This window comes from Chelon labrosus (genome assembly GCF_963514085.1).
Source record: "Chelon labrosus genome assembly, chromosome: 13".
Lineage (NCBI taxonomy): Eukaryota > Metazoa > Chordata > Actinopteri > Mugiliformes > Mugilidae > Chelon > Chelon labrosus.
This window is the reverse complement of record NC_140346.1, coordinates 24,376,873-24,390,490: the sequence shown is the minus strand read 5'-3', so window position 1 is coordinate 24,390,490 and position 13,618 is coordinate 24,376,873. Positions and strand designations below refer to the sequence as shown.

The window sequence follows — 13,618 nt, the reverse complement described above, 5'->3', positions numbered from 1 at the left end:
AGCTAACGTCCTGTGTCACGTGATCATTGCCTTGTCCGTTGAACTTCCGGTCACACATTCAAATTAAGATTTCTTTAAATATTGAATATTATTATTTCTGCTTTAAAAAAAAAAAAAATACTTGGACAATATACGTATACAAGTTTATAAAACTTGTAAATGTGTGTGTTTCAGCTGTAACCTTAAGGGTCAAACCAAGTTTACAAATGTAAAACGTAAATGTACACGTGTACAAAACTTAAATTACACATACAGAACTAAGTTTTCAAGAGTTTCATAGTATGGCATGGACAAAATCCCGTCATAGCACATAGAAATAACATGACAAATACACAATAATTAGTGTTATTGTTTAATGTTATACAGATTAAGGATTATTTTGTACACATGAAAGAAAAGAAGGACAATAGTGATTCCTTTGTATTTCCCGTATTGTGTAGACAGGAAGAGGCAAGGGATTAGCCATGAGTAACTGTTGCTTAAATCTAAGGTAAAAGGCAAAACAGAACGCTCGCCAGTTTTACTGAAAATACAAAAATGATAAAAGCAAAGTGCCAATATGTACTACAGTACTAAGTCTGTACAACAAAAGACAAAAATGTTACAATAAAAATAAATGTGCAGTTTATGGCATTGTGCAATACAGTACGTTACAGTTATGGCAAATATATGAAAGAGAGACACTACGAACTGTGGCTAAACATGCTGAACAATCGAGAAACTTCACAATAAAAGCATATGAAATACAACAAGTCATACAAAACTACATGAACACACTCCTTCAAACATTTTCATGGCTAGGCAGCAACAACAAAGGCAGAAATATTCACGTCTATGGATAACAAAAAAAAGGATCTGCTGACAGAAAAAAAAATATCTTAATTGATTAAACTGCTTATAATTCTTTTCTGATAAGAGCCTTTCAAACTGCTTCAAACTAAATCAACTGACTAATCACAAGCACTTGCAAGTATACTAAAAAAAAAAGAATGGTATCACAGAATACTGTAGTATTTATACGTGTTCAGTTTATGTTATTTGACATAAAAACATATTATAGCAGCAAGTAAAAATCTATTGGAAACAGATATTTCACAGTTTGTAATGACAGGTGCAAATAATGATTCAGAAATGAAATTAGGAACGTTAATAACACTGTATGTTGTTTTCAGAGAACAAGAAACCGCAGTGGGAAATAACTGATTGTGCAAGAGATTTCAGGGTAAGTCTGCAAAGTATTTTTTTTGATCAAATATGGTAATCTTAGAAGTGTACTTTATGTAAACATGTTACCGTTAACAGATGACCTCCAATGATTGTGAAACATCTGGTCAACTATACGGGATCTGTAACAAAATACCTGGCAGAGCTTTTCACTCACATAATACTGCTGGTGAATATTGATGTTTGATGAGAATGGATCATAAAACCCGAACAGGAAAATCCTGCTATTTCACCATGATGAGGATGAAATGGAGCCCTAGTCAGATTCCCGGATGCATCAGACACACTTTACATCCAGCTGCACTAAGCACAATGTTCTCCAGAGTGGCAGCATCTGAAAATGCTTGTTCCTGGAAGGCCAAACTATGTTGACTAACTCTCTTGTTCAGCTTAAAAAAGGCATGGGACTAGAAATGACCAGACTAAGAGTGGCTTTACACCGCCTTAGTGGGACGGAGGCATTGGGGCTCAGCCATCTACCCTCTACAGTCAATGGCTACAGAGTTACCACGACCAGGCGACTCGGCCTTCTCTAATTGAGGCTGCAGCAGCTCAAGTAACTGATGGTTTTACCCTCGCCAGGCATCGGGGCACTGTCACTGTTATCCAGCTTGTTCTGCTTGGCTTCTCGAATGAGTTCACAGGCCAGATCGAGGAAAAGTTTCTCAACATTGTCGGACTCTTTGGCCGACGTCTCCAGATACAGCATGCTCTGAGCCTCGGCAAAGTCTTCAGCCCTCTGCCTGAGAACTTCTCTCTTCTCTGCCAGATCTATTTTATTACCTAGAAAACACACAACATTCATCTGTCAACAAGTGCAACAAGTATGAGTCTGGATTCTTGCATCATAGCATATCATTGTGAGCAATAGTCCTGAGTGAACAGTGATGGGTGTGCGTAATGAGACAGATGGACATGGAGGTGTATGTGTGTGCCTGCATGTGTGGGATGGATTTGAGAAAAGACTGAGTGTGAATGCAAGCTTTATATTCCAGACAAAAATCGTTATTTTCTCAGAAATGACAAGCAGTTCAAAGAATTCAGAAGACTGGTTTTGTGTTTAGAAATCTTTTCAATAAATATAATGGACTCGTGACAAAAGAAGTTCATCAATTATTCCATCTTACCGACTAATATAGTCACCACTTGGTTGTTGGCATACTGCTCAATCTCCCTCAGCCACTCTGGAAGGCACCTGAAGGAGTCCTCACAGGTAATGTCATATGTAAGAATGAGGGCATTGGCACTACGGTAATAACTCTGAGTAATGGAGCGAAATCTCTCCTGTCCGGCTGTGTCCCATATCTGCAGCTGGAAAACACAATATGTGAAATGAGCGAGTGGTCATCTTAACGAATTAAAGACACAATTTGAATCATTTCAATCTTGGTGTACCTTGACCTTCTCCCCTTTGATTTCCACAGTTTTAATCATGAAATCTACTCCAATAGTAGCCCCTTGTCCAGGTGGGAAAAGGCCCTAAAATTAGAACCAAAATGTAAAGTTTTACACTCGTACACTCTGAAATTCAATACCTGCAAAACACAAAAGACTACAAACCTGAGTAAAGCGCCGGACAAGACATGTCTTCCCAACTCCAGCATTTCCTATCAGAACTATTTTGAACAGGTAGTCATAATCTTCCATGCTCATAATAAACTGTGAAAAATAAAGGATAGAAAACAAGCAAATGATAAGTAAAACACTTTAACATCGGCTTTAACATCAAATCACTGTCTAACTTAAGTGTTCACATTTGTCTTAGATACATGTTGATACTCCTGGTACAAGTCAGGAGTCCTAAAGAAAAACAGTGATGGTTCATATGAAAAAAAACAAGTTGTGAAACTGGCACACAGGGCATCGTCCTCAGGACTCAGATCACAGCTAGCATTTGACCTGAATAAACTTCGATAACGCATATATAAGAACTGTTGGATCCTCATTGTGTGGACTTTATTTCAAATGCTGAAGTTGCATTATAAAATTTAAGGTTATTAAGGTTATTTGGTTATTACCCAAATATCTGGTGCTGACAGGAATGATGAAACGCATGGTTTGGCCTCAAACACAGTACACACAGGAAACGTTTCTGTTTCACTTCACTTAATCCATTTAACATGCACACAGCGTGATTTCTTAATTTTTTATTTTTTTTGCTCAGCTGCAGAATTAATGGTCGTGCATCACTTGTGGAGCATCACAGAGCCACAGGGGGCTGAAACACAACAGGATAAATGACAGCATTAAAAAAAAATAATAATAATAAATCACAAATGTATAACTAACGGATCTCTGCATCGCCGATCAGTGTACGTAAACGACACAGTGGCATGTGTATTTCATATAAACACTGATAATAACATACAGTATTAGTGCTGCAACACCGTTACATCTGATCCGCTACGGGCCTAAAATACCTAAATGTAAAATAAATAAATAAATAAATAAAAAGCATTAATCAAACAAACTGCTGCTTACAAGATGATGTGATTCATTGTGTTGACACTCTTGACACAGACAATCATATTTTGGGTGCACTGATTAAACCCCCGTTTCCTCCGTGTCGCATTTCTTCCTTCACCCTTTTAATTATTTTTTTATAAAGATACGTAAAATAGCAGCTTCCTGCATACACTTAAACAGAGTTGACGCTGCACTTTTCTCTATTGGTGATTCATTTTAAATCGGAATTTGACAGCCATTTGAGCGAAGCTAGCAACAGTAGCAACTAGCAGCTACCGTGTGATTCTAGCCATTTTGGGCATCTGCAGATGCAGGAGGGGGGGGAAACAAAAATCACAATCAGCCCTCCGCAACGAGACAGGAAATAGTTTGCACTTACCAAAAATACGGGGATATCCCCGGACTTATAACTACTTGGTATGCATAGGTCACCTCTTCAAATAGGCAAAGCCGCAGCTGGGCAGGGCATAATTCCTCCGGCTGTGTGTGTGTATCCTCCTCAGCAGCTCAGAAGCAGCAGCTCGTCTGATAGAAGAAGAAGAGGAGGAGGAAGAGGAGGAGGAGGAGGAGGAGGAGAGCTTTACTCAATGATGTCATCATCAGCTCCCATGCAAAGTACATCTACTCACATACTGCACTGTAGTCATCATCTACGGACCTGTAGTTTACTGTAATTAAGTATTTATGCATTGTTAGACATTGCATTTCACCAGGCATATATTTAATTGACAAGACATAATTTATCTGTCAGCTCTGTGACAAGAAGTAACTTTGCAAGTGAACTCATAACTGATAGAACTTCATTTTTATTACAAAACCTACAAATACAAAGCAAAACTATACTTAAACTATAGGTTTGTTGTTTAAGTAACGTTATCTATAAACTGCACATAAAACGTCTAGTCTTCTCTTATTACTATTTCTTGCTTTACTGATAACAGTACTGTCACGGCTGCAATATCAGCCTGCTGAGATACTACTATTCCGTTACTAGCTAGCTAGCATTAGCTAATTAGCAAAATTAGCTACTGCTAACGACAGAAGTGGTCCGGTTCTCTTACAGCGAGCCCCGTTTAATGTGAACATTGCCGCGAACGTGTATAATTAATATAAATAATTTTCGTTTTCTGTTTTTTTTATATATATAATAATATAAAAGAGTAAATACACTATAAGGCTGGCTAAATGTAAAGTTTTGTCTTCTGTCATTCGTTGCTAAGTAACGGAGTATGCGGAACTGAAGAGGTTGTCGTTTGTAGTGTCCGGACGGTTTGTTCGGTTGCACACCATGCCCTTGACTTCCTACGAGAGGTGATCGCCAGGCAACTGCAGGGGAGGTCAGAAAAAAAGCTCTTAATTTAAGGGTAATATTGCCACCATGGGGGTCGATCCAGACGAGAAGAAGAGTCTCCCTCCTCCAGGAATCGTGAACAGTAATTCGATGTGGCTGGCCGGCGTGGGCTGGTTCTCCGCGGTGCTTGATAATGCCATCAAACACAGGCCGCCGATAAAATCAGGTTAGCATGTTAGCTTGTTTTCATGCTTGCAGAAGTGTTTGCTTACTGCAAATTCGGTGGTTAGGGTTAAGTGTGTGCAAAAATGTTTTGCAAATAATATGAAAGCCCTCTCTAACATTGTGCATTTACTAAAATTATTGTTAATGTAGTAGTAACTTGTTCTTGTCCTGACACTCTGACAGTGTTAGTTAGCTTCCTTGAGATTCACTGTTAAGACATTTTTTTTTAGCCTTTATAGCTTAGCAATCTACAGTAAAGGGGTTAAAATATTACTCTTTATTTTGAAAAGTATAAGGTGCAAGCCTGTAGTTCCTCATAAGCACCACGACAGCTTGTATGCTTCAAAATAAACCTCATATGTCAGTGCCATGTTAGGTGCCTGAAACACAGTGATATAAACACAGTGATCCCATTTTCCTTTCTAGGTGTTCATAGACAAGTTCTACTGGCAACAATCGGTTGGTTCATCGGCTACCACATTACTAAACATGAAAATTACTTTTACGCCAAGCGTGATCGAGAGATGACAGAGTATATGAAGCTCCATCCGGAGGCATTTGCTGCAAAGGGTAAGTCAGTCCTCCAACGGAAGACGTATGAATGATCCCAAGACTGATGCTTCCTTCTTATGTAGTGTTTGATGCGCATTTCTGCACCTTGTTTATGAGTTTCAAAAGGGATGAGGGTGACATATCTATATGTCTGATTGTTCAACGGTGAAAATTTGTGGCAGGATAACTGATGGGTTGTTATACATAGGTGACTATTTGATTTAAGATAAAGTATTTGAATTATTAACCATGATTGCAAGACTTACTGTCTTGCAGACTAGTCTGTTTGAATATAAATAATTATTTTCTTCTATTCTACTGCACACCATAATGTCTGCTTTCATATACACTAACTTGACAAACATTAGTGACAATGAATCCACTCTAATGTTACAGTCCTGCACTTAATCCTCCTTCATCGCTGATTTAATACTCAGTTGATGTTGGAGCAGCTTAAAAAAAGTGTTAATTCAATTATATGATCATTATGGAGGATGCTGTTTGTGTTGCTGTTTAACTGTATTGAATTAAACACTAAAGTAAACCTAAAATTGGGTTGTCAAAATAATAGAAACATCTCCAGTCCATTATATTTTATGAATCGTCAGCTCTCAGTTATTATAAGCTAGTGCTGGACACCATAACATTCATGAAGCTAATATTTAGTGCCTAAGTGTTACATTAGATTGCATTAGTTTTCACTATCGAGTGCATTTTACCAACACAGACAATTAATCTGCTGATCATCTGTTCAGTGTTGTATGATCTGCCATTGTTTCTGTGTAGGGCTTTGAGTGAAACAGGACTTTAAAATATAGTTGGTCACGTATGCGTGTGTGTGTGTGTGTGTGTGTAATCAGATTGTTCCTCTCTGTTCCTTTTATCTCATCAGAGAAAAAGACCCTTGCAGAAATCGTCGAGCCTTTCTATCCTGTGCACTAAGCGTCAGTGGCTGCCAAGATGAGAGAGGAAACACCTGGAGACTACCAAATGTCTTCAGCAGAATTTTTGTCAAATCATCTTGTCATATACTGTGTGAACTATAACTATGTAAATAAATTTAAAAAATACACACATTTAAACATTTTTTGACTGATTTTTTTGTCATGAGTGAAAGTAGTAAGTTTTATTCTCTGTTTAGTTTAAATCATAAATCCAGATTAGGAAAACTGCCCTTTTCATAGTCAAAATTATTTTTGCTATATCCAGCTATATGATATAAACTATTACAGTAGTAAAACAAGAGATATATTGGTTCTGGCAATGACAATTTATTAGATATTAAGTTAGAAACATGAGTTCACTCCATGTAAACAGTTCAGACATTTAAAGGGGATTTACACAACACTGTTTTGTTGTCCATAGATGTTATGGTTTTGCCGTTATTAATTTGACACACCAATTATATCCATGTATTTATCAGTGATGTTCTGAGTCTTCTTTGTGAGGTCGCTCATCACAGTAAACAGTCCTCTCAAATGGAAGCGGAAGAGAGCTTCAGGATCTGTGTCCAGTAGAGGCTCCAGGGTCTTGTTGAGTGCTGCGTTGTTCTTTGGGCCTTTGGGGTCGTCGACGTGAATCAGTCCGCTCTCCACCGTGTTCCTTATGGCCTTGAGCATCGAGTAGTTGCCGTACAGGTCCCTGCCGCTCTCGTCTGCCGCCTCGCAGTCCCACGCCTCGTCGGAGGGCACGTCCCGCAGCAGGCTCGGGAGGAGAATGGTCTGCTCCATGTCGCTGACGGCCGAGCTGTATCGCCTCAGAGCCAAGAGCAGGCTGTTCTTGTTGAATCTGGACTCGGCTGACTGCATGGCTCCAGGTGGATGTGGACGGCTGTTCCTGTGCTGTGGTGGCTGACAGTAGGAAGCAGAGTGCAGTGCAAATCCTTGAGAGCAGACACTGGAATTTATATGATGAGCCCTGGCGGTGGGTAGATCATTGTTATGCAACTGCATCATCCGATAAATTTAGGAACACTTTGGATGTTATGTGGAGTCAAACCCTTATCTTTATTTGATTTACACAACCCTGGGTAATAATGTCTGAACAGCCTGCACCGCACTGGATTTCTGTCTAATCATTAACCATTATGCTTGAAAGGCCTCAGCATGAGATCACGTGGGTGGATATTGATTTTTAAGTACAAAAATGAACCCAGGAATGTCAAATTGTGACCCACAGTAACCTAAAGTGGCTTAACTTAGCGCTGTTCAGTGTTTGGATTTTTAGGTTATCTTGCAGACTCAAAGTCAAGGTTATGATCTTGTCTGTTTGTACTTCATGATAGCTGATTATGAGTTCATATCAGCTTCTGGTTATTGTTTAGAACATGCAACTCTTATGTTATCAGGAGGGGATTTCAAATGTAGAAGAAGAGCTGCTGCAGCGAATAAAAGAGCAATGAATAAAGAGAACTATTTAACACTTGCAAACCACATATCTTTATGAATGTGTGCACAGTGCCTATTATATTTCCTTTTGAGCATATTTTAAGAAACAAGATGTATCTACACTCATGCTCACAAGGTGGCATCGTTGAGCTCTGTCAGTTACAGGGTTTAAAGTGTCCTGTCTCAATATGGTTTCACGCAGTTGAATGTTCGTGACTCATAATTTTCAAAAAAGACCTTCACTATTCAGTATTCGCAGCTGCAGTCATATGTATTGACCATAGACAAGGCTCAGACAGCCATTTAAAGAAAAAAAAAATGTCGAGTTTGCGCAACGTGGTGCTTTTTGTGGTAATCTGGTGAAAAACGGAATAACCCTGTCTCGGCGTGAAAAAGAAAGACACCATTTTAAGCAAAAACACTGTATTGATTTGAAGGCAGCGTTGTAACTTTAAGTGCAGTAAAACATGTTGAAGCATTACTTTTCCTGCGCACAACACTTTCATACATTTAGACACCACATTTGTATTCGTGCTCTTTTTCATGCAGACCAGAAGATCGACAAAGAACAAACTATATTAAGTTTGTTAACCACACAGCATCATCATTAAAACACATGAATAATGTCAGTTAATATATTTTGTAAAACATTTTAGTTTCATTTGGCAGTTTTTTTCCCCAGAAGACTAATGAGAATCAGTCTGTTAATGCATCATGTTCAATTATATATCAATATAAACTAAAAATACAAAATTAATCCCAACTGTGTTGAGACGTTTTTGGAATAAAGTTGTTTTCAGCTTTGCATTTCCAGCTCAAGAAGTGATGCTTCCACCTTACTGTGCACCCTCTACTGGAACCGTGTTGAGAACCTGAAAGCAGACTATCCTTTCACCCAAACACATCTTCTGTTAGAGTTTTAAACTTTAACAAAACTGAATTAAACAAAAACGTGAGAGCACAAGCCGAGGAGAAGAGGACAAGCTGCACGGTTCCCTCTGGCGACACTCGGGGGAGATCATAATGTGTCTGCGTGGTGTTGCTCAGGTCAGGTCATTCAGTTCATTATGTGCAGTCTGAAATGGGACCTGGCTCCTCGTCAAGTTCATACAGTCTTTACCCAATCTCTCATATCTCCACAGAGTCCAGCTGGCTGATTCAGATCACAGCTTTCTTCTGCTGACCCCTGATAATGATTTCCAGCACGTTGGTTAGATCCATCATCTTAGTGAGCATGTCCATGATGTCAGGATGCTCCCTCGCCCCACTGATGAACTCCTCCAGCGTCAGCTCACCTGATGAGACGAAGGCAAAGATGAAAAATGGCACCCTGCACATTTTGTACATTAGCTTGTCATAATTACTTCATAAAATTTCACAGAACAAGGTCATGGTGACATTATTCCCAGCCAAGCGCATTGTAGTGTTATCAGGCCTGACAAAAATCTGTATATTATTCCATTAGTTCTGGGCTGATATTTATTCATTTATTCGTTACCTTCTCCGTGAACATCAATTTTCTCATAGATGAGAGTCACAATCTCTTCTGGAGGGAAGTCGTAGTTTCTTGTGATGTCTTGAATAGCCTGAAAGAAGAGTTCACAGAGGTTAGTTAAGAGCACTGGCAGCGGATTAGCTGTGCAATGTAATGCCGTGTTTATCCAGGACGTGCACCAGATGGCCAACGTACAAAACTGTTTATCAACCAAATGAAGTGCACTTCAGAATAAAAGGCTCATATAATTTGAGTAAACTTGGGAAACGTATATAAGTTTACAGCTAGGTGCCGGTGATTACTGCATTTGTCAGAGTCAGTGAATTAGGTTATAGGCTGCAAATAGATTCTGGTTCGGATAACAAGCCCCTAGATTAATGTCAGACAGGAGCACTTCCACAATTCCAGGAAACCATGGGCTTCTTAGTTCCTCTAAATTCTAAAAGTCTCATTGCAAAAGACTCAACAAAAAAAAATTCACCGTACCTTAAATATCGTTTCCATTTCATCCTTGTCAATTTTTCCGTTGCCGTCTTGGTCAAAGAGCTTGAAGTACCACTTCAGCTTCTGATTTATTTCTCCTTTAAGTAATAAACTTATGGCTGCGATGTATTCCACAAAGTCTATGTAGCCATCCTGCAAATGAAAAGACAAGTAAGCCTGTGTGCTCACACTGCAAAAACAAAACTCATTGCAGTTAGGATAGTGTTAAACTTCAGCATTAAATCACTACTTGCCATGGCTACAGGACCACTGCATCTCTTAGGAAACTATAAAACATTTCACTGAGTACTTCTAATATATGACTTATAGATCTGTGTTTGTGAAGGACTCAAGGTCATTCAATATAAAATATTAAACCATTAAAGAATTTTTAACTATGCAATAAGCCTTATATATTTTTACTGCAAACTCATGCATCAGTAATTCACCAAGTATCTGTTTCTTTAGTTGTCTGACAGTTTGTGTTGTTAATGTCCAGTCCTTATTTTCCTGCAGATGAGATGAAATGTCTTGCAGGCGTTGTCTCACCCCATCCATGTCAAACGTGAAGAAAACCTGGTCCACATAGCTGCTGGCCTCCTCCGTCATACCGTTCATTTCAAGCATCGTCTTGAGCTCGAAGAGAGTGATGAGCCCCGAAGGAGACTCCTTCATGAATTTAGTGTACCAGTGGTGCATGTCCTCCTCCAGGATGTCTTCCAGGTTGGAGCCGTAGGCACCCATTATTCCTCCACAGGTGTGCGATTCTCGTCAGGGGCCCAGCAGAGAGCTGCTGGCGATTCTGAGGACGGAGAGTACGAAGTGTCACCTGCAGCTCTGAGGTCTAAATGAAACCTCAGGCAACGGCCGCCTTAATCTTTAAGTCTTGGAGCAGCCAAAAGGAGTGATAACCCTTTAATGGGATAAGTGCAGAAGTCTTCCAAGAAACACAGGACATGGCATGCTTTTTGGCTTGGAACATCATATCCATGGTGATGGGTCTCAAATGTGGGGCAGCACAAGTTCCCACATGTTTAGCTCACAGTTAAAATGAAAGTTGCATTTTGTTTCTTCCTTATTTCAGTTTCGTTCATTTGCCTCTTTTCTTTTTTTTTATTCCAGCAGTTTATACTTCCATTTTAAACACCATTCATTCATTACACCTTTAATGAGGTGTTTTGTTTTTTTGCAGCTGCTCTGCATAATCTCATTTCTCCATGCAGACAAATTAAAGATCTAAATTTGTCCACATACAGTATCACCCAACCGCAAAGGTTGTCACACATTCCTGGGATTCCTCTGCGAATTATCTGCCGGGGGAGTTCCTCTTACAATCCACCTTTGCAGGCACGCACAGGATATTTTTGTGCCTGAACACACGTTAAGCCTCTTACATGCAATTATTTTTTATATAAATAGAGTCGCGCATTGTGCGTGTACTCTAAAAATAAGCCAAATATGCAACGTACAAAGGCCTAACGTCTCCAAAGTCAATAGATAATTAAATTTGTGTGGGAGTTTTAGGGATTTTTGGTACCACAATTTAATGAATGACTTTAGGCAATGAGCAAAAGTTACATTAAAACATCAAGATGTAAAAATTGCATAATTTTTATGACTATGTGCTTAATTTCTAATTGTGCTTTCCATTCAAAATGCATAAAATAAGAGCTGTCCATGTTTTGTTAATGCTAATAAATCAAAAATCACTATGATAGATAGATAGATAGATATTGCAATAGATAGAAGCTTATGGTATGGTACAGAATCATCAGTCAAATAACATCAATTCAAGCATTTGACTGTATTTTAGTTTTTTAACTTCATGTGTTTTGCTGTGGAGATTAACTGAGGAGTCTTTGTGGATGCACACATAACTCCTTTTGGATAAATACTTTTATAACAATCACCGCTGACCCATTCCTGACCCAGGTGTGACCAGTCTCAGAGGGTGATGAGGGTTCAACTGTGCGTAGTGAATGCTGTTTAAAGGAACCGGGCTATCAAAGCTCACAGTTTCTTATTATAGTAAATCTGGCTTTAGAAGATTAACAGTTTTCAAAACAGGATTGAGGAAATGGACCACCGGTCTCTGCAGACAGCACAGGCGGCAGGCATCAACAAGCCTGTGAGAGGCACACAACCAACATCCACGATGCTGCCCAGTGCCACATAAGCTCTCCCTCCCCTCTGCCAATGGATTAAAAAAAGGTGTTAACTTTAACAGATCAGACCCAGACATCCTGCAGTAAACACCTTCTCACTAACCCCGAAATACAGTAGCAGCTGAGGTTCGACCACACCGCTCCAGTGTGAATCAATAAAACCAGTCTGAACAGAAATGTGCCAGGTTTTGAAATTTGCAGTATTTGCGGGGTTTCAAAACACAGACGGCGCGGTTTGGTTTTATGCACAGCAATGAGCTGACGAAATCTCTTGGATCCCTCGGGTGCACAGCAAACTTGACCTTTTGACCAGCATGTGACAGTCATGCAGGGAGGCTGTTTGGGGAGAACACGTGAAAACAGAAGCTCAATATGTCCTGCAAAAACACACTGTGTTTATAAACTCTTTTTTAGAAACTCTCATTGGGACATAGTAACTGATTTTCGAGTGAATCTAATTGTGTCACGTCCTCAGGAAATCTCTCTAAACTTGCAGGTGTAATAAAAATTACACCTGCTGTGTAAGTACAATTTTCAATGCGAACCTTATACTTGTCAGCGCCCTATCTTGGTATTTTGTTTATTGCATCCACTGTAATAAAGGAGGAATAACTAACCCTGGGGTTAACCTGTAACAGAATGATCATAATGACTTGTACCTTGCCTTTAGTCAGATCTTTATTTAAGAAATATAACACGGCGAGCTGAGATGAGAGCTTTTTAATTGGATAGTGGATTTCTCGTTGCCCGACAGTCTGGCACGCACATTAATAGCATTAATTACAGGTCTGAGGTGTTGACATAATCACTGCCAGGATGCAATGCGACATACCAACACAGTTCTGTTTTATAAACGTGTAAACGGGTCACTCTGTTTTCAACCGCGACATCCCGCTAATTAATGTGGAAAAGTGAATTCTCAGTTGTTCTCTGCAAAACAGAAAAAGGCAACAAACAGTGAGCACCGCATGAGGGATGTGCACTCCCTCTACTGTTCACGCACTAGAGACCAGAGGTCAATGAGGGGAAGAATGTTGTGATGACAAGTCCACTATCCAGTTCAATAGTTCACGTCAGCTCGTGGCTTTATATTCCTTAAATAAAGATCTGACTAATGGTAAAAGTCATTCTGTTATAGGTTAACCTCAGGCTTATTCATTTTTTTTTTTTCAGCTGATGCAGTAATCAAAAGACAGGGTGTTAACAAGTGACCATCTTGTGACAATCCAGTGTTCTGCTGGGAAACTTTTGGACCTGGCATTCATTCATGTGGATGTTACTTAGACATGTAGCACCCACCTAGACCAGACCAGGCACCCCCACCCCATAG

The 13,618-nt window shown here is 39.5% G+C and overlaps 4 protein-coding genes across 4 annotated transcripts; 1 reads left to right on the top strand and 3 right to left on the bottom strand.

Annotated features, from left to right (window-relative positions):
• Window positions 1-292: 292 nt before the first annotated feature.
• Window positions 293-4,113, bottom strand: rab30 (RAB30, member RAS oncogene family). Its single transcript, XM_084559129.1, has 5 exons — window positions 4,070-4,113; window positions 2,785-2,883; window positions 2,620-2,703; window positions 2,352-2,535; window positions 293-2,007 (listed from the first exon to the last, which is right to left on the bottom strand). The coding sequence occupies exons 2-5, from the start codon at window positions 2,875-2,877 to the stop codon at window positions 1,757-1,759; spliced, it is 612 nt and encodes a 203-aa protein (XP_084415255.1). The 5' UTR covers window positions 2,878-2,883; window positions 4,070-4,113; the 3' UTR covers window positions 293-1,756.
• Window positions 4,114-4,967: 854 nt separating this feature from the next.
• Window positions 4,968-6,834, top strand: ndufc2 (NADH:ubiquinone oxidoreductase subunit C2). The gene is made up of 3 exons (XM_084558057.1): window positions 4,968-5,207; window positions 5,633-5,776; window positions 6,651-6,834. Exons 1-3 carry the CDS (start codon window positions 5,069-5,071, stop codon window positions 6,698-6,700), a joined length of 333 nt encoding a protein of 110 aa, XP_084414183.1. The 5' UTR covers window positions 4,968-5,068; the 3' UTR covers window positions 6,701-6,834.
• Window positions 6,835-7,024: 190 nt separating this feature from the next.
• On the bottom strand, window positions 7,025-8,217 carry thrsp (thyroid hormone responsive). The gene has a single exon (XM_084559638.1). It carries the CDS (start codon window positions 7,711-7,713, stop codon window positions 7,144-7,146), a length of 570 nt encoding a protein of 189 aa, XP_084415764.1. The 5' UTR covers window positions 7,714-8,217; the 3' UTR covers window positions 7,025-7,143.
• Window positions 8,218-8,641: 424 nt separating this feature from the next.
• guca1c (guanylate cyclase activator 1C) lies at window positions 8,642-11,053 on the bottom strand. The gene is made up of 4 exons (XM_084559545.1): window positions 10,673-11,053; window positions 10,127-10,276; window positions 9,644-9,731; window positions 8,642-9,440 (listed from the first exon to the last, which is right to left on the bottom strand). The coding sequence occupies exons 1-4, from the start codon at window positions 10,865-10,867 to the stop codon at window positions 9,304-9,306; spliced, it is 570 nt and encodes a 189-aa protein (XP_084415671.1). The 5' UTR covers window positions 10,868-11,053; the 3' UTR covers window positions 8,642-9,303.
• Between the last annotated feature and the right edge of the window lie 2,565 nt (window positions 11,054-13,618).